Source organism: Phasianus colchicus, chromosome 14 (genome assembly GCF_987193195.1).
Source record: "Phasianus colchicus chromosome 14, bPhaCol1.hap1.1, whole genome shotgun sequence".
Taxonomy (NCBI): Eukaryota; Metazoa; Chordata; class Aves; order Galliformes; family Phasianidae; genus Phasianus; species Phasianus colchicus.
The window spans coordinates 15102625-15126993 of NC_143449.1; the positions used below are offsets into that span (position 1 = coordinate 15102625).

At 58.4% G+C, this 24369-nt stretch overlaps 4 protein-coding genes across 15 annotated transcripts; 1 reads left to right on the forward strand and 3 right to left on the reverse strand.

Annotated features, from left to right (window-relative positions):
* Positions 1–65: 65 nt before the first annotated feature.
* Positions 66–3410, reverse strand: TYW2 (tRNA wybutosine-synthesizing protein 2). Of its 3 annotated transcripts, none has more exons than XM_090150297.1 (8): positions 3339–3361; positions 2904–3012; positions 2639–2798; positions 2366–2564; positions 2132–2282; positions 1945–2054; positions 925–1082; positions 66–847 (listed from the first exon to the last, which is right to left on the reverse strand). In XM_090150297.1, exons 2-8 carry the CDS (start codon positions 2966–2968, stop codon positions 407–409), a joined length of 1284 nt encoding a protein of 427 aa, XP_090006423.1. In that variant the 5' UTR covers positions 2969–3012; positions 3339–3361; the 3' UTR covers positions 66–406. The 3 variants fall into 3 exon arrangements, with proteins under 3 accessions (XP_090006423.1, XP_090006424.1, XP_031450153.1); XM_031594293.2 differs by having other exon boundaries at positions 68–853; XM_090150298.1 differs by lacking the exon at positions 2639–2798 and having other exon boundaries at positions 66–853; positions 3324–3410.
* On the forward strand, positions 3401–9993 carry CSTF2 (cleavage stimulation factor subunit 2). 4 transcript variants are annotated; one of them, XM_031594287.2, is made up of 14 exons: positions 3401–3532; positions 3643–3721; positions 4084–4253; positions 4547–4683; positions 4803–4922; positions 5025–5174; positions 5287–5410; positions 5727–5789; positions 7110–7169; positions 7757–7898; positions 8253–8404; positions 8697–8974; positions 9176–9301; positions 9573–9993. In XM_031594287.2, exons 1-14 carry the CDS (start codon positions 3475–3477, stop codon positions 9693–9695), a joined length of 1782 nt encoding a protein of 593 aa, XP_031450147.2. In that variant the 5' UTR covers positions 3401–3474; the 3' UTR covers positions 9696–9993. The 4 variants fall into 4 exon arrangements, with proteins under 4 accessions (XP_031450147.2, XP_031450149.2, XP_031450151.2 ...); XM_031594289.2 differs by lacking the exon at positions 7110–7169; XM_031594290.2 differs by lacking the exons at positions 3401–3532; positions 3643–3721 and having other exon boundaries at positions 4179–4318.
* An 859-nt stretch (positions 9994–10852) lies between these two features.
* On the reverse strand, positions 10853–15506 carry NOX1 (NADPH oxidase 1). Of its 6 annotated transcripts, XM_090150293.1 has the most exons (13): positions 15328–15506; positions 14249–14344; positions 13821–13931; positions 13651–13735; positions 13423–13568; positions 13167–13348; positions 12882–13020; positions 12684–12776; positions 12228–12463; positions 11986–12148; positions 11695–11841; positions 11494–11618; positions 10853–11413 (listed from the first exon to the last, which is right to left on the reverse strand). In XM_090150293.1, the coding sequence occupies exons 1-13, from the start codon at positions 15370–15372 to the stop codon at positions 11287–11289; spliced, it is 1695 nt and encodes a 564-aa protein (XP_090006419.1). In that variant the 5' UTR covers positions 15373–15506; the 3' UTR covers positions 10853–11286. The 6 variants fall into 6 exon arrangements, with proteins under 6 accessions (XP_090006419.1, XP_090006417.1, XP_031450144.2 ...); XM_090150291.1 differs by having other exon boundaries at positions 11695–12148; XM_031594284.2 differs by lacking the exon at positions 15328–15506 and having other exon boundaries at positions 14249–15312.
* A 180-nt stretch (positions 15507–15686) lies between these two features.
* On the reverse strand, positions 15687–24245 carry XKRX (XK related X-linked). Of its 2 annotated transcripts, none has more exons than XM_090150296.1 (4): positions 24149–24245; positions 19679–20015; positions 17994–18253; positions 15687–17435 (listed from the first exon to the last, which is right to left on the reverse strand). In XM_090150296.1, the coding sequence occupies exons 2-4, from the start codon at positions 19969–19971 to the stop codon at positions 16693–16695; spliced, it is 1296 nt and encodes a 431-aa protein (XP_090006422.1). In that variant the 5' UTR covers positions 19972–20015; positions 24149–24245; the 3' UTR covers positions 15687–16692. The 2 variants fall into 2 exon arrangements, with proteins under 2 accessions (XP_090006422.1, XP_031450142.2); XM_031594282.2 differs by lacking the exon at positions 24149–24245 and adding an exon at positions 23818–24138.
* Between the last annotated feature and the right edge of the window lie 124 nt (positions 24246–24369).

Below are 24369 nucleotides of genomic sequence, written 5' to 3' on the forward strand. Positions count from 1 at the left end.
CGGGCTGCCACGGAGCCCATCGGCGCCGGCACTGCTGGGAACCGACAGGCAGGCTCCAGGACAGAATAAACGCTGAGGTTTATTTGGCTATGCAGCTCTTCTATGTGAAAATGGGGTTGAAAGTGCCAGCACACATCCTTGGCAGTGCGATGTCCATGCACTGGGCGGCAGTAGGCAGAGCTGGGGTAGGACTATGGGCACCCTCAGCCCCATCCTCTGCCATCACACAGTCCCTGTGCAGCTCAGCTGAGCACAGCTCCCCTTGCACAGCAGCCCTGGGCAAGGTGCAGGGATGGCAGGGGCCCGGCTTGCTGCTGGGCACTGCTGCCACCTGGGACCACGGGATGTAAACCACATCCAGATGTCAAAATCCAGACCTGGAACTATGCTGGGGCCCCGCGGCCAGCTAGGTGGGCGGTGCTGGGCGGCACTCAAGGTCCAGCACAACGTGATGCACATGGGGTGCGTAGGATTTCACTGCCTCTATGTGCAGGATGCGGGTCTGCCATGGCTGGCTGTGCAGCTCTGTCAGCAGCCCCCGGATCCGCGCAGCAGCTGCTTCAGCCCAGCTCCACCACTCGGGCCTGACCCTGGCTGCCAGCACCTCCTGCCCACTGCTCTCCATCTCCTCGGAGCCCCGGTGTTCTTCATCCTCCTGCTCAGAGCTGGATTCTTCTGGGAGTCTCTGCTCATCCTTACGAACAGGAGGCACGGGGCGAGCCTCCACGTTGTGGTGGATGTGTAGAACCCCTCCTGTGCCCTTCTTCAGGACACGGCAGGCCACGGGCCAGCCCTCCTCAGAGCTGGGGATCAGTCCCAGGTTCACCCGGTCGGCCACATCCCTCAGCTGCAGCTGGGAGGAGGAGGAGGATGGTGAACGGGGCCCACAAAAGGGTAGAGCACCATGCCCAGGGTGCTGCCCACCTGCCTGCTGTCCCCAGCGTGAATCTGGCAGCGGTCCTGCACACCATTCAGTGCCAGGTTCCTCTTCAGGGCCTCTAGGGCGTGCGGGTTCCACTCACAGGCATGGGCAAAGGCAGCAGCCGCGTGAACCAGATACGGTAGTGTGAAGTACCCAATCCCTGGGGACAGAGGAGATAGCAGAAAAGAGAGCATAGGGCAGGTATCCCCTGGAGTCTGCTCTCCTCCCCAGAAGCACCCTTAGCTCTACACATCTGCTCAGGTCGGGGTCAGAACTTCCCCAGGTATTGGGGAAATGCCTGCAAAATGGACTTTCATTTCTCTCTCATCCCATAAAACCAAAATTCATCTTAAAAAATGTTTACAGAGAAACTTATTTTATGGTCTGTCTTTACCTGTTAATTCTGCTATTCTGTTCTGCTCCCAGCCTATGTGGAAGTGTCAAGTCTGGTCTTTATTTTAATTGATCAAGAGCAGCTCTGTGAGTGTCGCTTTCTTTCTCTGTGGCACAAATAGGAAACACTGACTTCCCTACATACAGAACAGAGCTCTCTACACACAGAAGCCTGATGCCGTGTCCCCAGGCATTCATGGCAAAGACAGACCAGCTGCTTGCTTTAGTTAGCAATAGTTGGTTACAGAAGCACATCACACTCAATATACTCAGGACACTGATGGGAGCTTGATGGGATTGATGGGATCCAGGTTCAAAAAGAGAACAAACCTTCTCACTGGATGCAGATGGTTCTTGTGAGCAGCAATAAGTACAGAGCAGTGCTCTGCAGAGCCTGAGCACAAGGTTGTCACAAGCATCCAGTGCGGTCCCAGGAGGGACAGCAGTGCTGGAAGCCCTTCCAGACAGGGCAGGAGCTCTAAGTCAGGTCCCAGACCATTTTTCCAAACCATTTCATTTTTCAGTGCAGAGTTAATACTGTTCCACATCCATCTGGATGCCATCAGCACCTGCATCACTGCTCTCCACCTGCCCTGCAGAACTCCTCCACCACCCCCAAGGGCTGTTACCTGCATAGAGATCCACCAGCACCTCCCCAGAGCACTGCATTGAGGCCACTCGCAGCTTCTCCGTGATATTACCCGGGGAGAACATACATTTTGTCACATCGAACGTGTACCTGGGGGGACACCATCAGTGAGATTAGCTCCCTCTCCCAGCTTCAACAGCCATATCCCACATCACTGCTCCTCCTACCGAATGCCATTGTCCACATGCTCCACCCAGCTGTTGTGGCCCAGCAGCAGGGTGACACTGGGAGAGCGCATCTTGTCTGGCAACACCCGTCCTCTCTTGGCCAGGCGCTGGGCACCCAAAGCCGAGGCAACTGTCTCCCAGAGCACAGGGCCTGCAATGCAACCATGCTGGGAGCACCGGGAGATGTGAGCAGCACCCCCATAGCAGCTCTGTGGGCAGCTCCACTCTGCTCACCCAGCTTCGCCCACAGCGCAGCACTGAAGCTGTCCTCACTCAACAGGACCAAGTCCCCATGCCGCTGCCAGGTGCGGGGCACATCGCACTCCAGCTCTTCTGACCAGCTCTCTCCCACTTCCAGCAGCAGCCGGCGCAGCTCACAGCGCAGCTTCTGAGCGGGTGGCTGCATGCTGGCGGCCTTTGAGGGAACAGGGTCCTGCAGGAGGGACATGGTGAGTGAGGCCACCAGCCTGAACCTGTGCCTGGGAGGCAACACAGGGCTGTGCCCACCTGGATCTGGAGCAGCCGGCAGGACAGCCCCTGCAGCTCATTATCCTGCAGCCACTGCTCCGCTGCCTTCCCCTCCAGCACAGGCAGAGCCACGCTGCCCCCCGGCACCTTCTGCAGCCGGTACCGGGTATCCAAGAGCTGGGCCTCTTCCAAACGCTGCCTGCAGGGCCAGGGTCACCTCACGTATTCTTTTCCCCCTACAGCCTCCCCAGTCCCGCTGCAGCCAGAGCACAGCCTGAGGACACCTCAGGGCTCCTCGGCTCACCTCAAGTGCTGGGCAAAGCGTGGCTCCGTGACCAGCGCGGGGATGGTGCCAACCCCCGCAGCCATTGCAAAGGACGAAGAGACACGGACGGCCAACAGGAACGTGGCACCTGCGTGTGGGATACGGGGGTGCTGAGCTCGGAGGGGGCACGAGGGACACTGAGGGGACAGGAGATCCAAGGGGAGGGAGCACCGAGGGATGGGGGGGCTCAGAAGTGGGGACCGTTAAGGGATGGGGGGCACCAGTGGATGAGTGGATGTGGCGCCAATGCAGGTGGCACCCCGGGACGGGGGGAACCCAGGGATGGCGGACCGGGGGGCGATGTCTCAGGGCCCGGCCCTGCCTCGCACCGCACAGCCGCGACTCGGAGCCGCCCGGCAGCCCCGGGAAGGTCCCGCTCCAGGCCGCTCCCGCACTCACATCCCCCAGCCCTACCGCACGAGCCGCCGTTTCCCTCCGGAGCGTTTTCCGCTCGCGCTCCACCGCCACGTTAGGTGAGGGCGGAAGTGGGGGGGCGCGGTGCCGCGCGGGGACCGGAAGCGGCGCGCGGCGACCGGAAGCGGCGGGCGGCATGGCGGGGCTGTCGGTGCGCGACCCGGCCGTGGACCGCTCTCTGCGCTCGGTTTTCGGTGAGGGCCGCGCGGCGGGGGGCGGTGGCGGGCCGGGCTGCCCGAGTTGCGGCTCTGCGGCTTCCTGCCCCCCGCGCCGCGGGCTGAGCACCGCCGTCTCTCTCCCGCAGTGGGGAACATCCCGTACGAGGCCACAGAGGAGCAGCTGAAGGACATTTTCTCCGAGGTCGGACCGGTGGTCAGCTTCAGGTGAGAGCGGTTCGGTCGTCCCCTCTGCTCCCCCGGCCTCCCTTCGTGCGCGGCGGAGCGGCCTTCAAACGGGCGCAGGGGAGCGAGGCCTGGGCCCGCGCGGGGCCGGCAGCGCTGCCGTGTGCTGGGGGTGTGTGAGGGCCGCGCTCTGTGTTGAGAGCTGGGGGTTGAGCCCAAGCGTTGCAGTGTGAACGTGGGCGTGCTGTATCCACGGCCGGACCAGCTGCCTCACTGCATCCTAACTGTGCTCTGTTGAGAGCCGTGGGTGCAGAACGGGAGCACCGAGGAGCTCTGCGGGGATGTTTACTGACTCCCAGCTGCAGGCTGCCCTCAATGGTGATGGCTCTCCTCTTGCTGTGCAGGTTGGTGTATGACAGGGAGACAGGAAAACCGAAGGGATATGGCTTCTGTGAGTACCAGGACCAGGAGACGGCCCTCAGTGCCATGCGGAACCTGAATGGACGGGAGTTTAGTGGGAGGGCCCTCCGTGTTGACAATGCAGCCAGCGAGAAGAACAAGGAGGAGCTGAAGAGTGAGTCTGAATTCTGTGCCAGAGAACGCTGATGCTGTACTGGGCCTGGCCTTCCTGGCATTGCAGTACGTACCTGGCTCTGTGAGGCTGGCAAAGCTGGCCTGCTTCAAGTGACCCAGCAAACAGCTTTGCAGAGGGGATGTGGGCTGAGCTGGTTGTTTTCTCTTCCAGATCTCCTTGCTTTTGCTGCCTCCCATTAATGGCATGGCATTTCCCTTTTTATGAGCAGCCAGTTCTAAACACAAGCTCACACTGCCTTCTGAGGTTGCAGCTTATATCACAAACTGTTGCAGGCTTGGGGACAGGTGCACCGATCATAGAGTCACCCTATGGGGACCCTGTCAATCCTGAGGATGCCCCTGAATCCATCAGCCGTGCAGTGGCCAGTCTGCCGCCTGAGCAGATGTTTGAGCTGATGAAGCAGATGAAGGTGAGTGAAGAAGGGAGTTATGCTCCCTGCTCTGTGCATTAGCACCTTCTACCACAGCTGCCTGTGCCCCATAGCCCATATCATGCCTTGCTAGAGTGCTGATCTCTGTGTATTCTCAGTTGTGCGTCCAGAACAGCCCTCAGGAAGCCAGGAACATGCTGCTGCAGAACCCCCAGCTGGCTTATGCCCTACTACAGGCCCAGGTGGTAATGAGGATCGTCGATCCGGAGATTGCACTGGTTTGTCCCTCACTGTCTTGACTGGGCTGGTAGGATGTTGGCAGCAGCCTGTTGTGAAGTGGAGAGTGGAAGATAACTCCTTTCTCCTTCTTCTGCTTCTAGAAAATCCTGCATCGTCAGACCAGCGTTCCTCCTCTGATCCCAGGCAACCAGCAGGCTGTGCCAGGACCTGGGCCAGGACCAGGACCTGGGCCAGGGCCTAATGCCCAGATGAACCCACAGAATACCCCATCATCCCAGCCACAACCCATAGTAAGAGCCATTGAGGCACATGTACCATGTTGGGGAGTAGTGGCATTATCAGCTGAGGTTTCCCAGCTGGGCTGACAGGGCTTTGCTGAGGCCTGGTTTCTCTTCTGGACAGGGTGGCATGCATGTAAACGGCGCTCCCCCTCTGATGCAGCCGCCTATGCAGGGAGGAGTGCCAGCCCCAGGACAGATGGCAGCTGCTGTGCAGGGCCCTGGCCCTGGCCCCATGGCTCCAGGAGGTGAGTGTGTGGGTTTTGGCTGAGCGGTGTCCAGGCTGCCCTGGGCATGTGGGTCCTGCAGACAGCCCCACTGTATCTTCCCATAACTATAGGGCTGGGCCCCATGAGGGCACTTGTACTCCGTGCAATGGTTGTGACTGCTGTCAGTGGCAGTTCAGAAAGTTGGCTTATCTCCATGGGCAACCAACACCAAGAAAATAAATCTCCAGATGTTAACCCAGGAGCTGGGAGGGGGTAGGTATTTGGATCCAAAGGAATGGGTTGGTTGCACAGGGACAAGAACAAATGTGTCTTACCTCTACTTTTTCCCCATCAGGTGGATTGCAGCCGCAGGTCGGCATGCCTGGAGGAGGGCCTGTGCCATTGGAGCGTGGACAAGGTACATCAGAGGTTAAGTTTATGCCATGTATTGTGAGCCTTGCTCCAGCAGGGGCCCAGGCTACAGGTTCTGAACAATGTTGCACAGAGAGAGCCTCTGCCTGCTTTGTACAGCCTTGTTACTGCTGCATCTGCAGACATGGCAGCTCCTATAGCACTGGGCCACGCCTGACTTTGTTTGCTTAGGTGCAAGGCTGTGGTAACAGCTCTCCTGCGTCCAGGACTCCAGCCTAGGCACCAGTTTGCTTCCAGCTTGTTCTACACTGTGTTGTGCAGATGCATCCTGGAAGCCAGGAGAGCTGTCGTTCCACTGGGTGGGATGTGCCTGTGTTTTCTATCTCTCTATGATCCCGTGTCTGACTCTTTGCTTGTGCAGGCAGGCAGAGCTTGCTCTTCTCCAGTCCCTGCCTTGCTTCATTGCTGCCTGGATGCTGGGAAGCAGCTATGCTGCTCTAGTGTCTGCCTGTGTCTCCTTGTGCTTTCTGTGCCGTGCCCAGCAGAGGGAGCTGGATCTTCGCTTTTGCTCGTGACAGTGTGTACGAGGCTTGGCAGGGAGTTCTGCAACGGGCAGTTGCTTGGCCCTCACTCCCTCTGCAGGCACGGTCTGTACAGCCCAGCCCTGGAGCTGGATTCCTTGCCATTCAGCACTGAGCTGCTGCCCCGTGCTTAGGGCAACCGAAGTAAGGCATTCCTGTTCTTTCAGTAGTAAGACATGCAGGGCTCTGACATCTCTGTCGCCTAGATTTGTATCTCAGGTCTTGTGTCAGCAGAGTGGCAAACCTGTTCTGAGTTTCTCCAGTCTTAAGTGTCTTAAAGGCAGCTGACTGTCATTATTCTCAGAGTGAGCACCATCTTCCCAAGAACAATCCTGCAGTTCTTGGCAGTTTCACTGATACTCAAAAGGTTTTGAAGAGCAGACAGAAAACCATTGCTGGGGAGTGCCTAAGGCATCTGCAGGCAGGGGCAGGAGCTGACTTGTTGTGGGTTGCAGGAGGCCCTGCAATGTGCCAGTTCTCTTGGCAGGACTTCCTGCGGCAAGGTTCACTCCACTCCTTGCATGTTCACAGAGTGAGGAAAGAAAGGGCTGTGTCCAGGCTTTTTGCCGAGGTGCCTTCTATACCTGTGGTGGCAGACGTGGTGGAAGTTGCTGATACCGCCAAACTGGCAGCAGGCAGCATCTTCTCAATAGGTGTCCTGGGGGATGCCAGGGAGCAGAGGTGATTTTACAGGCCAAGACAGCGCCGTCCCCAAGGCTGCGTGCATGTGTGCATACACTATTTACGTGTCTGCTCTTCTCCCTCTTTTCCTGCTGCTTGCCCAGGGACCCTGCAGCTCTCGCCCGTGGGACCTGCCAGGCCTGCGTCTATCGAACGCGTTCAAGGTATCGCGGCGCTTGCCTGCTCCAGGCTGTCATGGAGCTCATGGTGCAGTGTGTGGAGAGCAGCTGTCACCACACTCAGTGCTCAGGGCTGGGGACTGACATCACTCCATGTAGCCTGGCAGGGTTAGGAGGAGGCAGGATTTCCTCTGGGGGCAGGAGAGGAGAACAAGATAATGCCATGCAGAGAGTCTGAGTGCCTGTTTGGAGAGGGTCTTCAATGAGGATCCAGCCTCCTTAGGCACTTCCATGACAGGAGCTTTCCAGGTTTTGCTTTGCCCCTGGTCTCACATTGGCCCATGCTCTTAGGATTGCCAAGGGGCACCCACACTCTGAGCAGTTGATGTTGTAAGAAGCCTGAGAAAGAACCAGAGGGGGAAAGAGTGATGTAATAAGCATCCAGGGAAGGGGCTTCTGTGCTCTCTGGCCTTATCCAAGGGACTGCACCCCCAGCAATCAGCACAGCCCATTTGCCTGTGTCGGGAAGCAGAGAGGCAGTACATGTCCCAGCCCTGAGGCGGCTGGGGGACAGTCTCAGCACAGCACTGGTTGTGCAGGTCCTCACAAGTTCTTGTATGTCTCCCTGGCAGTGCCCATGCCAGACCCGAGGGCCCCTATGCAGCGTGGACCTCTACCTGCTAGTGGCCCGCCGCCCCGAGGCCTTTTGGGAGATGCCCCGAATGACCCTCGTGGAGGGACCCTGCTCTCAGTCACTGGAGATGTGGAGCCCAGGTGAGGGGAGAGGGAAGGAGAGGAGCCCCTTGCACTGTTCCCTGCCCAGGGGTGACCTCACTGAGGACAGGGATGGCACGAGCCTTCCGGGAGTCACTGCTGCCTGATTGGAGGCCTGTGTGCTGCCAGCCATGGGGACCAGTCCCCTTCCCCAGGGATGGGGCATCCCCAGGGTGCTATCATCAGCCCTGTGACATGGGACTGACAGCATTCATCCCTGTGCAAGCCTTGCCAGCGGCCGGCTTTGGGGGCAATCCCAACGCTCTTCCCAGACCGTGCCAAGCCAGTGTCTGATTTACACTCTCTCGCTTTTTCTCCTCCTCCTGCTTTGCTCTCCTCGTCTCTCTGCATCAGAGGTTACCTTGGGCCACCCCACCAAGGAGCCCCTATGCATCATATGCCTGGCCACGATAGCCGTGGCCCCCCCCATGAGATGAGGGGTGGACCCATGGGAGAACCCCGACCACTGATGGGAGAGCCACGGGGGCCCTTGATGGATGCTCGAGGTGAGAGAGGGGGCATGAAATAATGGGTGGCTTAAAGCATGCAGACAGAGGGTCAGAGTGGAGCTCGCTGCCTCAACTCAAGACTTAAAAAGGGGTTTGGGCAGTGAAATGAACCTAAGGCATGAGGAACAGTCCCACAGGGTAAGGGGCTTCTTCCAAGCATGTCTTCCTTTTCTCCAGCCCTACATCTTCCTGGCATTTGCCAGCTTCCCAGCAGAGAAGGCAGTGGGCTCACTCCCATAATCCCACGACACTGCTCCCTTCTACAGCTTGCCTTGTCCTTTCTCTGCAGTTGGAAGAGATCCCCGAGGGCTGGAGCCACGAGGACTGGAGCCACGAGGGCTGGAGCCCCGGGTGATGGAGGCACGGGGCCTGGAGCCAAGGGGCATGGAGCCACGGGTCCTGGAGCCACGAGTGCTTGAAGCCAGGGCCATGGAGGCCAGGGTCATGGAGTCCCGGGGCCTGGAGCCTCGAGGGCCTGGTCCCAACCCACGTGGCCCGATGCCAGGTGGCATACAGGGTCCTGGACCACTTAATATGGGAGCCAGCGGTCCACAGGGGCCCCGCCAGGTACAGCTCTGTGTGGCTGACTGTGCACTGATGGTGTCTTGTGGGCAGGGCTGGGTGAGGGGTATGCATGTGACTGCTGGAGGTGGAAGACCTTTTGCAGAGCAGTGTGTCCTGGAAGTACAAAGCCTTCTTTATGTTCCTATATCTGTATGGCTGAGTCCAGAGACCCCTCTGTTCTTATCCCCTCTCTTGTATCTATAGGTTCCTAACATGGCAGGGGCTGGCATGCAAGGAGGGGGCATTCCTGGGGCAGGGGTCCAGGGAGCTGGTCAGCCTGGAGGCTTCAGTCCTGGACAGAGCCAGGTCACCCCCCAGGATCATGAGAAGGTGAGTGGACAGGTGGGAAGGGGTTAGAAAATGAGAGTAGTGCTTTATGTATGCCTTACCATGGCAGAAGACAACCATGCTTCAGAGAACTTGTTTTCTTTCCTGTTGCATTTGGAGCAGGAGGTTATTCTACCCTGCTCTGCTCAGAGCTTGGGCAGCTCCATGGTCCTGCTGCAGAGGAAACTTAATCCATCCAGCACCTCTTTCTTGGCTGTGGTAACTCATGGCTATGCTGGCAGAGAGCAATTCTGACTCTCCCTTCTCTTCTCAGGCGGCCCTGATCATGCAGGTTCTGCAGCTGACAGCAGACCAGATCGCCATGCTGCCCCCAGAGCAACGGCAAAGCATCCTTATTCTAAAGGAGCAAATCCAGAAATCTACAGGGGCACCCTGACAGATGATGTCCTTAAGCCTGTACCTGCTCCCCTGCAGTGAATCAGAGTGCTGTTCAGTGCAGGGTGGCCCTGCTTTTCTTCTCTATGCTCACTTCCCTCCCCTTCTCACAGGCCTGGCAGGTGTGTGATGGGCAGAGAAGGTGCTCCATGGCAGCCATTTCCTGTTCTTTGAGTTGATGCTTCTTTTAGGGAGAGGTTTCTACTTGCTACCCAAGGTTTTCCCTCCCAGTTCATTCCTTTTTCTGTGTGTATATTTTATGATGTTTGGAAATAAAGTGGGAGGAGGGTTTGAGTAAAGCCGTGTCTCAGATTGCTGTGTATGGTCCCTCATAGGCAGGAGGACTGCTGGGAACAGCCTAGCCTATCTCTGTCCTAGGGTGAACCTCTCAGGTTCTTCACCATTTTCCCAGCAATACAGGGGCAGGAGCAACTGTTGGGATTTCTTGTTCACTAGGAATGCAGTAGAAGGCACCTTGGGGTGGTGAGCTGAGCAGAGGCAGCACATGGAAGGAGGCACTCACATGGAGGAAGCTGAAATTGTCACCTGGGGAGACAGATGGGCTAACCAGAGGTTTGGGCAGCAAGTGTTGGGACTGAGGACACTCTAGGGGGCTGTTAAGCTCCATGGGTACTCTTTTAGAACCTTCCTGTTGGAATGTGCTGGCTACCAAACAGGTGAACAGGCTGCCCAGGGAAGGTGTCTGGCTGATGACAGCAACCCATGGGCCAGGAGACAGTGGGTGCCCCATGGCGCAGGTCAGCCTGGCTGTCCCCTCCTCTAGGGCATGACAGGGAGCTCAGCTTTCTGTCCCTGTTGACAAGAGCAGAAGGGCTCTGTATCCAATTGCTGTATCGCTTACCTCACCTGCCTGCCCTGGGAGCGTGTTTTTCTCCTCCTCTGTGCATATGCTTGAGCAGAATTTGTTATCTTTGCACTTGAAGTCTGCCTGTGTGCTGGTTTGTGCCTGGTGGTTGGTGCAAACCTGGCTCTTTGGTGCCTGTGAGCCTCTATAGAGAGAGAAGGCTGGCGGGCAGCCAGCCCCACCACCCTACACTTCACCTCTGAGGGTTTATTGCCTTTTTATTGCAGCCCAGTAAAGGGGGGCAAACAGTGGGCTTCCTTCACACCTGCACAGATTGAGACACCACCCATGGCTTTTATTGCAAGGGAAAACAAATTTAATTTACTGTTTTATGGAGAGGGACATTTAAATCTGGAGGGGCGTGTTTAGCTGTTGGTGCCCCGGTGCCACATCTGACCCCACCATCTTGCCCAGTCTGCTGGGCTCCCCTTGCCTCCTGCTGGTCTGCACCTGTGTGCTGCTCCAGTACCATCCCAATGCATGTCTCATGGGGGACTGTGCTGAGAGCTGGGCTCATTTTCCCTCACAGGGACCCTTTGTAGGGTCAAGGAGGCAGCAGTCTGTGAACCCAGAGTTTCTCCTTATGAAGGACGATCTCGCTGTCTCGCCTCGTTCTCATGCACATGCTTTTCAGCTGATGCTCATTCCAGGCATAGTTGTTTCAAAAAGAAGTGGGAGCAGCAGGATGGTTGTTCTCTGCTGCCCGTGGTCCCATCCTGGCTCCCACTTAGAAGTTCTCCTTGTTGAAGTAGAATTTGACCTTTCTGGGGTCCAAGCTGGAGTGCTGGTGACAAGATCTCTGCAAGACCTTTGCCAATGCCTCCGGCCCGCACAGGAACACACCAACCACTGACCTGCATGCAGAGAGGGGCTGTGGGTGTGGGGACCAGGGGATGCCTCCTGGTATCGACACCCCAAGGCCCCTATATCTCACCTGGGGTGGGCTGCGGCCACCGCTGAGAATTCAGTGTCCCACCTGGGCCTTCCAAATATGGTTTTTTGCCTCAGGCCTGTCACTGTGTCCGTGACTGTGTCAAAGTTGAGTGCTGCGTTGTTGGCCTGGGCAGAGCAGAGAGAATGAGGACCACGGCCACCACCAGCCCCCTGCAGCCGTGCCCACCCACAGCCAACTCACAATGCTGGTGTCCCAGCCGGTGAGGAAGAGCCGGTAGGTGAGGAAGTCTGCCTTGCCAGATTCAGCCATCTTTTGCTCCAGTGAGGCAAGCAGGTCATTGAACCAGGCGAAAGCACCTGTGTCTCGGCAGAGCCAGTAGAAGTAGATCTGGGATGCAGTGGCATAGGGAAGAAATATTACTTGAGATGGAGCGGGGGAAGGATGTGATATCAAGCATGGGGAAGCTAAGTGCTTCTGAACATGGAGAAACCCATGGTATGGGATCAGCTGGTCCCATGGGGCTCTCAGTACCTTCTTGGTTTTGAGAGCCTGGTCATTCTGCTGGAACCTGTACCAGATGGACTTCAGGATAGAGGCAAAAGGGGTAACACCAATGCCTGCTCCCACCAGCATGGCCACCTCATACAGGAACACATCTTCACTGGCCGTGCCAAAGGGGCCATCCACTTCGATCCTGGCCAAGGGAGGGCCTGGGTAAGAAGCATGGCCTCCTCAACCCCTGGGGGGCTTCACTGGGGTTCTCCCCAGGCTACCTGGGAGTTTCCAGCTTTTGCTGCTGGAAGGTGTCAATGATGCGCTCCGTCCAGTCCCCAGCCACCCGGATGTGGATGGAGAAGAAGTCCTCCTCAGGTGCTGAGGTGAGGGTGAAGGGGTGCCACTCCAGCAGGGACACAGCGGGGCAGTTGACAAAGATGTACTGCCCCACTTCCATGTGGAAGCCCTTCTTCTGCATCTGCAGCTCCAGCACTTTAGCAGGATGCATGACCACCTGTGAGGCCAGCAGCAGGGTTCAGTGCCCCACGTGGTCCTGCTGCCTGTGTGGGAGCTACAGCAGCAGCCCCTGCCCTCCTCCATCACAGAATCACAGAATCACCAAGGTTGGAAAAGACATAAAGACCTTCAAGATCATCCAGTCCATCCATCCACCTATCACCAATAGTTCTCACTAAACCAACCATGCAACCACCTCAAACCACCTCACCACCTACCTTGGTGATGACCACCTTCTGCCGCGCACGCCAGATGCGCAGAATCCTCTCGAAGATGTAGAGGATGATGGGAGCCAGAACCCACTTCCAGGACTGTGGGGTGGAAAGGAGCAAGGGGTTGGAGCCTCCCAGGTCATCTGCTCCCCCTTATGGAGTATGCAAGGGCCTGGATTCCTGCAGCCCCATTCCCATCCCTACCTCTGCAGGGATGCTGCCAAACTCAGGCTCCTTGCAGCACTCCTGCCTGCACTCCTTGGGTTTGTGCACCAGGAACTCAGCGCAGCGCTGTGGGTGCACCTCCTTCATGCTCTCCTCTGTCTGCCCACGCACCAATCCGCTGCAGGGAGGAAGGGTAAGCATGGGGCCCCCTCCCACCGAGGAGTGCATCCAGGTCATCCTGGAGCAGATGCGGCCACCACAGTGGCAATTTGTAGCCATTGCCCCTTGTTCTGCTGCTCTGGGAGCCTGCAGGAGGAGCCTTACGCGACACCATGGATGACGAGGCCGATGAAGTAGATGATGAAGAGGTGGTGTGTGTACCAAAAGACCTCAAAGTAGTTCCTGCGGATGAACTCAGTGGAGGATGTGACCATGAGGATGAGAGCCAGAGTGATGATGACCCCGGTCAGCCCTGGGATGGTGGTGAAGGCCACGTACTCAACGGTCTGCAGAGGTGGCAGAAGGACGGGGTCAGGGTGGGCACAGGGCAAGGGGTTGGCAGCGGTGGACCCACGCTCACCGTCTGGTTGGAATGGATGGGGTTCAGCCACTTGTTGCTGTCCCGCAGGTGCATCTTGGAAAGCACAGCATGCAGGCTGCCATCATTGGCCTGCTGGCTGTAGTTGTAGCGCTCCAGGTTGAAGAGATGGGCAATGGTGTGCACGGCTGTGTAGGGGAACAGGCGGTCACCCGCTGTCACCCCACGGGACTCAGGGAGGACAGAGGGTGAGCAGCAGGGTGCTGCTACCTGTGAACAGGGCCAGCGCGTAGGCCACCAACTTGTGGAAGGTGAGGTTGTGGTCAAGCTGCTTGCGCAGCGTCCTCCTGCAGCACTGCAAAGAGAGATGGCAGGGTTGGGATGGAGATGGGAGCAAGGATGGGGACAGACATGCTGTGGGACTGCCCACGGTCACTCACCGAGCAGCTCCCGCGCAAGAAGGAGAGCAGATTGCGGCAGACGGGCAGCAGGATCAGCATGCTGTTGAAGTTGAGGCACTTGGCTGATGCCCGGGCCCACGCCAAGGCGGACTGGGGAAATGGAGACAGGGATGGGATAAGAATTGCTGTGGCAGGCACAAGGTGCAGCTGCCTGCAGGCTGAGTGCCCCAGGATGGGATGGGGCCAAGCAATGCTGAGCGGGGACCAAGCAATCTGGGCTGGGGCTGTGGGATGGGTATTGGTATGGAGTGATGCTGGGATGGAAACAAGGCAAGGATTAGGATGGAGCAGAGGTGAACTGGAAGAGGACAGGATAAGGAACAGCTCTGGGGTGCTGCAGCTGCTGCCTTCCCGCAGCCCAGCCAGGAGGCTCCAGGGCAGGCAGGGTGCTGCTGGGAGAACTTTACCCCGAGGATGGCCCTGGTGTAGAAGTACCGCTCGTCCCGGTCGAAGAACAGAAAGTAGTATGTGAAGAGGAAGATATTGATGCCCAGCCAGGCTGCCTGCAGGGGAACCAAGGATTGTGAGGAACTCCAGCCCCAGGACCTCTCATCGTGCAGCACATGGCTGCAGGCACAGATAGAGGGCATCAGCGCAGTGCATCCCATCCCACTCCCTTACTCCTGAGGCATCACGGGTGAGATGGGACACAGGAACAAGGGTGGGAAGGAGTGTTGCAAAATAACTGTCCTGTCACTGCCATCCTTCTGCATGCACAAGGAATGAGGAAAGGAAGATAAAGGAAATATCTGCTGCTGAGAAAGGGAAGGGCCTAGGGCAGATACCGAACCAGAAAGGTCTGGGAGGAGGAAATGCTGCAGGGATGCAGCTGCCAGTCCTCACCATGCTGCCAGCCCTGCAGCACAGCCCCGCTCCCCTACACTGCTCTGCACTGCACTGGAGCTGCATTTTTTGCAGAGTTCCCAAAACCACTCTGCCCTGAGTTCTATTTTTCTTTAACAATTTAAAATATACAAATATCCCAATTTCCTGCACCCATCCCCACATCCCCCGTTTCCCAGACGTTGCAGCCTCCTGCTGTTGCAGCAGTGCTGTGGGTGCTGCAGCTCCTCCGGCACCAAGCAGCTCCATGAGAGGAGAAAACCCGAGTGGGATCCTCCCTGCCTGCAGCAGCAGAGCGGAGCAGTGGCAGTTTCAAGTTTTGCACTTTCCATCCATTGGTTTTGGATGCCGCAGGGAGGGATGAACTGCTTCTCTACTTCACTGTGAGCAATTGGGGATTTTGGACCTTCAGGTTGTGAGTGGGAAGAGGCAGATAGGGTAGAAATAACCCCTGAGCATTGGGGTCCACCTTTCCTTTCAGCCTAGGAGTCCTTACATGAGATCTGCAGCCACCAGCGGGGGCTGTGTCCATTCATTCATACAGAGGAGTTCTTTGTTTCTCCGTGGATGGCAGAACACGGACAGCTCCCAGTTTCCCCCCAGCCCCTCCAGCCCCCCAGCAGCCTGAGCCCCACGCACTCACAAAGACGGCAGCCGAGAACCAGTGGTTGACCAGCCAGTTGCCCATACTGCGATGTCTCCGTCCGCCCACAGCGAATGCAGCCCGCTGCCGCCCGCCCGCGTTTTATGGAGGCAGCAGCCCCGGGAACGGCCCCGGCCCTGGGAACGGCGCTGCGGGGACTTTCCCCCACGGTGTCTTGGAGGAAATGCCGCAGGGTTTCAAAGGCTCCTTCCAGGAACGCCGGCTGAGCCCGGAGCCGCGGCCCCGACGGCAGGGCGAGGTGCCGGGGAGGCTTGCGAGGGGTCCCACGGGGTCCCACGTGGAGGTGGCACAGCAGGGAGGGGGACGTGGGGGCACGGCCCTGTTTCTCCCCTCCCCTGTAGCATTTGGGGACAGAGCGTGCTTTTTTAAGGCAGGAACTTCCTGGTGGCAGGGAACTGGAGAGGGCTCTGCTTGGCAAACACGACCCTCCCTGGTCTCCCCTGATGACTTTTCACAAGAAAAACTGCAGAAGATGGGAGGCATCCCAGGGCACAGCAGTGCCACTGTGTTGGTGCCAGGAGCCAGCCAGGGCTCAGCACACCAAGGCAGCATGTTCCAGCTGTGCACCCAGTGATGCTGAGCACCCTCAGCAGTGACAGCTCTATAAATGGCTGCTGGGGGATCACACTGCAGCAGGATCATGACACTGCGATGTCCAGCACCACAGCACCCACATCTCATGCCAGCATGGCAGCTGGCACCTGGTGGCCAGAGGAACAAGTTAGGTAAGATCACGCTGTGTCACAACTGGGGTTGCTGCCAGCTGACAGCCAGAGCTGCGCTGGTGGAGCAGCAGGAAGAGGCCCTCAGCCTCCCTGCCCCTTATCGGCTCCATCGCGGGACAAGTGCAAGCCTGCAGCAGCTGGGAGAGATTGGGTTGTGCTGCTGAGCCTGCATTGCAGCCCCCAGCTCAGGGACATAGCTTGGTCCCCTGCCCAGGTGCAGTATGAATGAAGTGTACGTGGGCAGCGTGCACGCATGTTGTTTGACCCCATCCTGGCAGTCCCCACCCACGTGAGTCACTGCTGCCTGCCAGCACCCAGATGCAGAGCCACAGCAAAGTTTCTTTACTGCTCAAAACAGACCCGGAGCAGCATCCCTGGGGTCACAGCAGGGCGGGGACAAAGCTCCCAATGCTGTGTGCCCCACTGGGGTCTGCACACCCCATATGTCCCTTGTGTGTGTGTTCCAGGCGGTTGGCATGCTCTGTCCCCTGACACCATGGGGCCGTACCAGTGCTCAGTGCAGGGCACCAGCACTTACAGTGCAGCCACTACAGCACCGTGGAGACCTCGACATGGCTCATGCCACCACAGCCCCTTGTCCATGTTCCCAGGCTGTGCTTCAGACGATGCTGTGCCTCACACCAGGTTCATGTGGTGCCTCCAGGAGCTCTGCACCATCCAGGGTCCGCCGGCAGCAGACACAGTGCAGGAAATCAGCGACGTTGTGTCGGAAGAGCTGGCGGCACGGATGCAGGTACTGGAAGAAGAGGAGCATGAAGTAGATGGCCAGGCAGTAGCCGAGCAGCAGCTGCACCACCAGCAGCAATGTACAGATGTTCTCATAGACATCAGTCTTAAAGAAGTACCAGAGAACGACCAGTGCCGTGTTCTCCAGCAGCCGGGCCACGTAGTACACAGCCAAGCGGCCCCAGTTCTGTGACTTGTCAATGAGGTCCCGGTCGGCCAACTTGAGCTGCACAGCCGACCAGCAGAACATGTTGATGCTGGCATAGAGCAGGGTGAAGGCAAACAGCACCACCACCGTGCCCACCCGGCTGAAGTTCTTCTCGATGTTGTCGGGCAGCCGCGTGCCACTGCGCCAGAACTGCACCCAGGGCTGGAAGAAGACCACCAGCAGGTTGGCCAAGGCAATGGGGATGATCCAGTGCTTGAAGACGGTGCTGAAGAGCACCAGGACAGCCACACGGGTGGAGATCTCCAGGCTGCGCCACAGCACAATGCAGAGGAAGGCCAGCGGCCGCAGCTGCACCTTGTAGTCATCGTACTTGACCTGGATGGCCAGGACATTGCAGACAAGCGCCCCATAGGTGACCGACACCAGGCAGATGCCCATGAGGATGGCTGTGGGAGGAGAGGTCAGGGGGTCAGACAGTGCTGGGAGCAGCACAGGGATTTCCTCAATCTGCTAATCAATCTTTTCCTCTTTTCCCAGCTGTGTTTGTACCTGGTTGTACAAGCAGCAAGAAATGCTGCCCCTGTGCATAGGAACAGTGTTTATGTGGGCAGGGCACCACGTGGTTACATGGCTCCATGGAGCAAGCACCTGAGCTGGGAGCATCTCGGTCCCAGCCAGCTCCTCCCAACCCTCTGCAGCTTTACAGTGGGTTGGAAAGCATGGGCAAAGCAAACCAGGGGATGGGCAGGTGCCTAAATTCTATGGATTGTACTCTACGTTCAGGGAGGGCAAGGGGCGGCAGGGCCAGACGGGGCATATTTTTAGAGTCCCATCTGGATGCCACACCACTGTGTGCAATTGAGGAATTCTCCCATACCCTCAAGATACCACCATGCCCTGATGTTCCACCAAACCCCTGAGGTTCCACCACATCCCTGAGATGCCACCATGCCCCGCACATCCATGGCAGAGCTTTTGCGCCCAGCACACAGCCCATCCCTTACCTCGTGCAATAGGGACATACTTCTCCAGGATGCTGATGTAGAGCTGCAGGGTGAGCTGTGGGGTGGAGCCCAGGAAGGCCTGGATGACGGCCATGCGTTTGAAGGCGTTGCGGTGGGTGGCCAGCCGGCGCACCGAGTGGCCCACCTCCTGCTCCAGCTCCACTTCATAGCCCTTGCGCAGCCGCCGCTTGCGTGTGATGGTGACGTAGGGCTCCTCTTCCTGTCCCGACCAGCAGTACACCACCAGGGCCTCCACACACCTGTGGGCACATGGCAACTGTCACCCCAATGCACCCTGATCCACTGCAGAGCTTGGCTCCAGCATAGGGCCAGCAGCAAGGGTGGTGCAGTGCAGCTGGTATAAGAGCAGTAGCTCCATTGGCAGCTAGAGGAAGGGTGTAAGCACCCCAGGCTCTGTTTTCCCACTGTTGAGCACCCCAGTACAGCATGAGAAATTTTCTGCTGTTGTGTTTGATCTCAAAAACCTTCTACACTTCCTCCTCAGTTGGAGCAGCAGGAAGTAGAAAGTGGGGTGGAAGCTGATGTCTGATGGAGCAGATAACACGGCTTCCTGAGCGCGTCCCCTCAGCACCCTGCAGCTCCAGAGAGGGCGGCCACCTCCACTGCCTCCTACTGCCTCCTGATACCACTCAGCACAGCAGCTTTCATCCAGCCCCTCCATTCGCACAGCTTCTCCAGCCCTGCTGGCCTCGCTGTCCCACCAGCAGTGCACGCAGACCAGGCACAGCCATGGTTCCCTGTGGGCTGGGCTGGCTCGAGGGCCAGCAGGAGGTAATTGTCTGTGAGCGCTGATGGGGAAAACAGCCACTGCTCTGCTTCAAACCCAAATGGAATGAGGGTTTGGGAAGTGATTCTTTTGCCAGATCAGTGCTCACGGCCTATTCCAAACTAATGGGAAAATGATTTCATCCCAGCACCTGGCTCCAAAGGTAATCAATGTGCACAGTGCCCCACCAGCCTTCCCCAGCAGGCTGAGCTCGCTCTGCAGCCCCAGAGCTGACACAGCATCCCCCAGCAGCAGAGCATGGCCCTTGCAAGCCCCGAACCCCATCCCAGCAGCTACTGGTGGCAGTGCTCAGTGCAATGGGCCAGCCACTGTAATCCAGCATAGCTGCCCTCTGGGCCAGGCGCTGGGTGAGCCGTGGGACCGGCACGACATTCCCCTCATGCACAGCAATGACAGCAGCCAGGGAGGCACGGCAGCATTCCCCAGGAGTGAGAACAGCACCTCTTCAGCTTGTGCAACATCCACCTTCGTCCTCCTGTCCCCACTGGGGTGTGGCAGCCCCCAGTCCCTCTCCTCTGCACACACAGCCCAACATCCCTAGACCACAGACCCCTTCACCCACTCCAGCACGGATTTGCATCTCAGCCCCCAACAATGCAATGGCAAGACTCACAGCGAGAGGAATGCTGACTCCACAAAGCAGCCGCATGAAGAGCACATTTGGCAGCAGGCACGCAACAGGCTGAGAGCCCGGGGGAGTCCTGCAGGCAGCGGGGAGAGGAGCGAGGCGCGCAGGGGCTGCGCTGCGGAAAGCGCTGCTGACAGCGGTGCGCCGCGCTCCGCCCTGCCCGGTCCTGCCGGGGAGCCGAAACAAACCGAGCCGTGCCGTGCAGAGCCGTGTGGTGCAGAGCAGTGCCCGGGTCCCCGCCGCGCTCACCTGATGACGGGCCCCAGCTGCAGCAGGTGCATGAGCAGGACGAGCGGTCGGTCGCGGCTGAGGTCGCGATGCACGAAGATAAGGGTGAGCTGCACCAGGACGGAGGGGCAGAGCACGAAAAAGATGGTGAGCGCCAGCCAGAAGCGGTCGTCGGAGTGGCTGTAGGAGAAGCAGAGGACGGCGGCCGCCGCGCTCTCCCCGCAGAACAGCGCCGTCGAGAAGACGATGCCGAGCGGCAGCTTCGCCCTCGACGGGGCGGCGGCGGGCGGCTGCCCCTCTCCCGGGCCGTCCATCGCGGCCCCGGCGCCGCTCAGCCCCGCCGCGCCATCATCCCGAGCTGCAGGGGAGAGAGAGGAGCGCTGCGGGAGGGGCGCGGGGCGCTGCGGAGCGCCGAACCCCGCACGGCGCCCCGACGGGCGGCAGCTGCCTCCGCACCGTGCCCCGAGCGCCGTGGTGGGGGGGCGGGCCGCGTGCAGGCTGAGCTCCCGGGCCCGCCCCGGCGGGGAGTGGGAGGGACACTCTCCGGTAGCGGACCCTCCTCCTGGGGACCCCCCGTTACGCTGCCGGGTACACCTCTGAGAATCCCTCCCCCTTCACCAGCTCTGAGTATCTTGGCTCTCTCCCGACCAGACCCACCCCCCTCCACCAAGGCCCCGGAATGCAGCAGCAGGGGGGGTCCCCAAAGGCAGAAGTGCCAGCAAGGAGGGCAACCCTGCCCCATAGCCAGGGGCACCCCATGGGTGGCTGGGAGGGACCGTACGTGGGTTGGTTATGATGGAGGAGATACGGCTCCTGCAAGCAACCAAGTGGGAGGCGATGAAGTTCACAGATAGCAGGGTGCTATTCAGAGGGATGGAGAAGTGTAAGGCTGGCTGGATTACCTGACACTGGTGGTCACGGAGCAGCCAATGCTGGGCCGGCGCTCTGCCCGCCCCCCGTGTACCACGGTGTGAGCAGAGACAGCCACTGGTGCTCGCAAGCTGGCTCCCCAGCCATGCACTGCCTGCCAGATTACTCAATCTGGGCACACGGCGGCTGGCTGGGACAGACATGACGAGGCACAGAGCGCTTGATGTCGGCCAGTTCTCCCAACTTCAGACAGACCAGAAAGCCTCTGGTGGCTTGTAAAAGGCACTGGGTATCCATCCCTCAGCGGGGATGCAGTGTCCATCGCCTGCCCTAATCCTAACCCCCTTCATAGCACACCCCAAAGCGTGAAACCCCACAGACCCCACAAGTGAGGTCTGCCCCTGTTCTACAGAGACAAGAGCACTGCCAGGGTTATTGGGTGATGGTGCAGCGCGGCGCTGCCAACTGCGCCCACACCTCGTGTTTGCAGCAGGAGCGATGCGCAATTGAAATCATTTATGCAACCTCCATTTATCCAAATTAAAAGCATCCCCCAGGAGCCTGGCAGGTCACCAAGCCCTTGGCTGAGCAATGCCTGGGCCCAGAGTCATCATATTTTTAATTTTGTCTTCCCCTGTTTCGTGATGAAATATTTAAGAGCAATTGTTTAAGAAGACAAGAATGCCAATCCTCTGTCTGGTAGACCGGCACCGTCAGAGGAACGGATGGACGAAGCCTCACGGCGCTCCCCACACCAATCATTATTCCATTCTCTGACCCATGTGTGGGGAGGCAGAGGAGTGTTTGCTGCTGCACACCGTGAGTCACCCCGTGAGCTGCACTACCTGCCGAGCTCAGTGCTGTAAACAGACCATAAAAGTGATGTCTGCAGAGTCAGAGGGTGACCTGCTGGTGCCTCTCCCAGTGCCTGTATTAATGCCTCTGCAACCCTGGGACCAGGCCTTTGGGCTGCTGCAGCCACACCCTGCCCTTGTCCTCTGCAACCGCCTCTCCCAACACCCAGGGGTGTCCGAGGCAATGTCCCCAAGTCCTAGAAAATGTAACTTTCCTGTTTTCAGTGCCTTTTCCAGGAGAATAACCTGACCTCATGATGTTCTTAATCCTAGATTTCATTATTTTGTTAATCCCACAATGTGCTGTGAACGCAGGGATGGAGCAACAGTGCCCACCAGCCATGTGAAATTTGGGATTGTGCAGCTGCTCCCTGCACGTGGCTGAGGGAGGGCACTTGTGCAGCAGCCAGGCTATAGATAGTGGTGGGAGCAGCCTCCTGCAGGGCTCCAGCCCTGAAAATAGGCACAGCTCCCTGACACACGCCTGTCCAGCAGCTCTGCTGCTCTAAAAGGAGAGCAGGAAGAAGCTGGGGCTGTCAGGGAACAGTGTGCAGGAGCCCTTAAAGAGCCCACCCAGATGCAGGAGAGCTGCTCACACGCTCCCAGCGTGTTTTCTCTCCTTTCCTCCCTGCCATCGCACTAGGACCCTGGGACACACTGCTTCCCAAGCTGGGACACGCCAAGCTGCTGGATTCCCAAATATAGCCCTGAGCACAGCAGCAAGACAGCTGCTCCCCACCGCTGCTCTTCCGGATCACCAACCTCAGTAGTGCTCCTCAGTTTGCACAAAGAAACAAACCCCCATCCAGTGCTGCGCAGAGCATCGGGTACATGGCTCCCAGCAGCCCCACGTGCTGAATGCAGTTCCCCAGCATCTCCCAGCCATGTGCTGCAAGCAGGAGCAGCGACCCGTGTGTGCTCCCTGCCCTCACAGCAGCCACAGCCAGCAGCTGGTGGGGCTCGGAGGAATTTCGGAGCCAGGAACTTTTTACTTAGTTTGGAAATAGCTTTGCAAATGACTTGCTTTCCCATCTTAAACTGTTTGGATTCTGCAGTGCGTTCTCTATAACAGCTGTATTTTTTTTTTCTGCCCCGTCAGTCTGTGGAATAGTTTCTGGTTGAGAAAACATTTTTTTTTTTCCATTTGCTTTGCAGTTTCATGCAACCGCTTTTGCTGCTCTTTTTCCTCCCACAGCCTCACTCTCCTGCAGGGAGAAAACTGGGGTCTGCCTCAGGTCTGACTGCAGCCCAGGGCACTGCATGGAGCTGAGTGAGCACAGACAGGGTCTCACTGCAGACCAGAGAGAGCATTGCTTCCACAAGAAAATGGAGCTGCCTGCTTTGGATACTTGCACATTTTGAAAGCATGGCCCTCCAGCTGCAGTCCCACCAGGTGATGCTGAAACAAAAAAACAGGACTTAAAGCTCCTTCTAATTGAGCGATTCCTCTGGTCCCAGCAGGCACATGGTGCATGGCAAGCAGGAGGGATGCTCAGTGCTCAGCTCCTTTCCCCCACACCCACAGCCCTGAGCAGAACCACAGTGGGACACGGGCAGCACGGGGCACTGCCCATCTACATGCCCAGCTCTGTGCGTGGTACAGGAGTGAGCTGTCAGCTTCCCCTTGCAGAAGGAACAAGAAAACTGAGCAAAGCCGTGTTCAGTTGGTGTTCGCCATGCCCAGCCTGTTTGGGGCACACTTTTGTTAGTGCAGTGAAGAAAGGTGCTTATCTCCCTGCTCTGATAGCAGCCTCCCCGCTTCCGCGTTCACCGTGGGGCTCAGCTGTGCCATCTGGGGGGGGCAGAGAGTGCTCCACAAAAATGGCTGCCCTGCCCAAAATAGCCACTGGCTCACCACGCTCTGTTAGCAAACGTTGCACGGTCCTGGCTCACCGACAACAGGTTTCCCGGCGTGGGCAGCAATTACCTGCAGCTGCAGCCGGGCTGTGGGGCGCTGGGGTGTAATTAGCTGCTGGGATTTGCAAGCCCGTGTGATCGGGTTTAGTGTCAGCCAGCAGAGCCGTGCCGGGATTTAAAGGGACGATGCAGGCCTTTGCATGTGGGCCTGCTGCTGTAAGGGGGTTGCTGCCGTTGGCTGATGGGCTCGCAGCATGGCATGTCTCTCCTCTGAGCTGCATGTCACTGCCCTGCATGGTGGGTGTGCCTTTGGGGCAGGCTCTGAGGCAACGTGGTCCCTAGCAGAGCAGGACAGCTTGCAGGCATTGCTGCTGGCACCCTGGGGTCCTGGCTCTTATTTCCTTATTACAGCCACCCTACCTCTGTGCTCTTATCAGCACTGCCCAGTGCTTTCCCTGCAAGCTGTCACTTGCTGTGTCCCGGCATCCCCAGCACTGTCACTGCTGCTCCCCCATGCTGCACCTCCCCAGGGTCCCAGCATTGTCCCAATGTGCCCGCAGTCACTCGGTGCATACTCACGGGGTCCATGAAGCCGTGACAGCACAGCCCGTGTCCCTCCACACTTCTCCGTGGTCTCTGTAGTGTCACCTCCTTCCCTTGCCTGCTGCTCTCCAATGGGCAGAAATAGCCCCACGCCACGTGCTGCCCTGCAGGCAGTGATCCCAGAGGCCGCACAGCCCCAGCACCCTGTGCACAGCTTGCCCTCGGGGACCCCGCTGTCGCCACTGTCACTGCTCTCAGCGAGGTGTCTGGCCGAGCACAGTGCCAGCTCTGGGTCCAGTAACAGCCCCAGTGAGGAACATCTCCCGTTTTCCTCCAAGATAAGAAATTCTGCCTTAGAGTTTCTCACCTGGCAACAGTCACCAAGGAAACTCGGACGGCTCCCAAGGGTCCCCTGTTGGCACTGCCGAGGGGTGTCCCTGTGCTGTAGGACGTGCAGGGAGAGGGGACACGTGTGTCCCTGGGCCGCCTGCTGCGGGCACCCTGCCAGCCCTGTAACCTGAGCCACTGCCACACCACGTCCCAGGTGGAGCAGAACGCCCATTGCTCAGGGCTCGGCCCTTTCCCAGC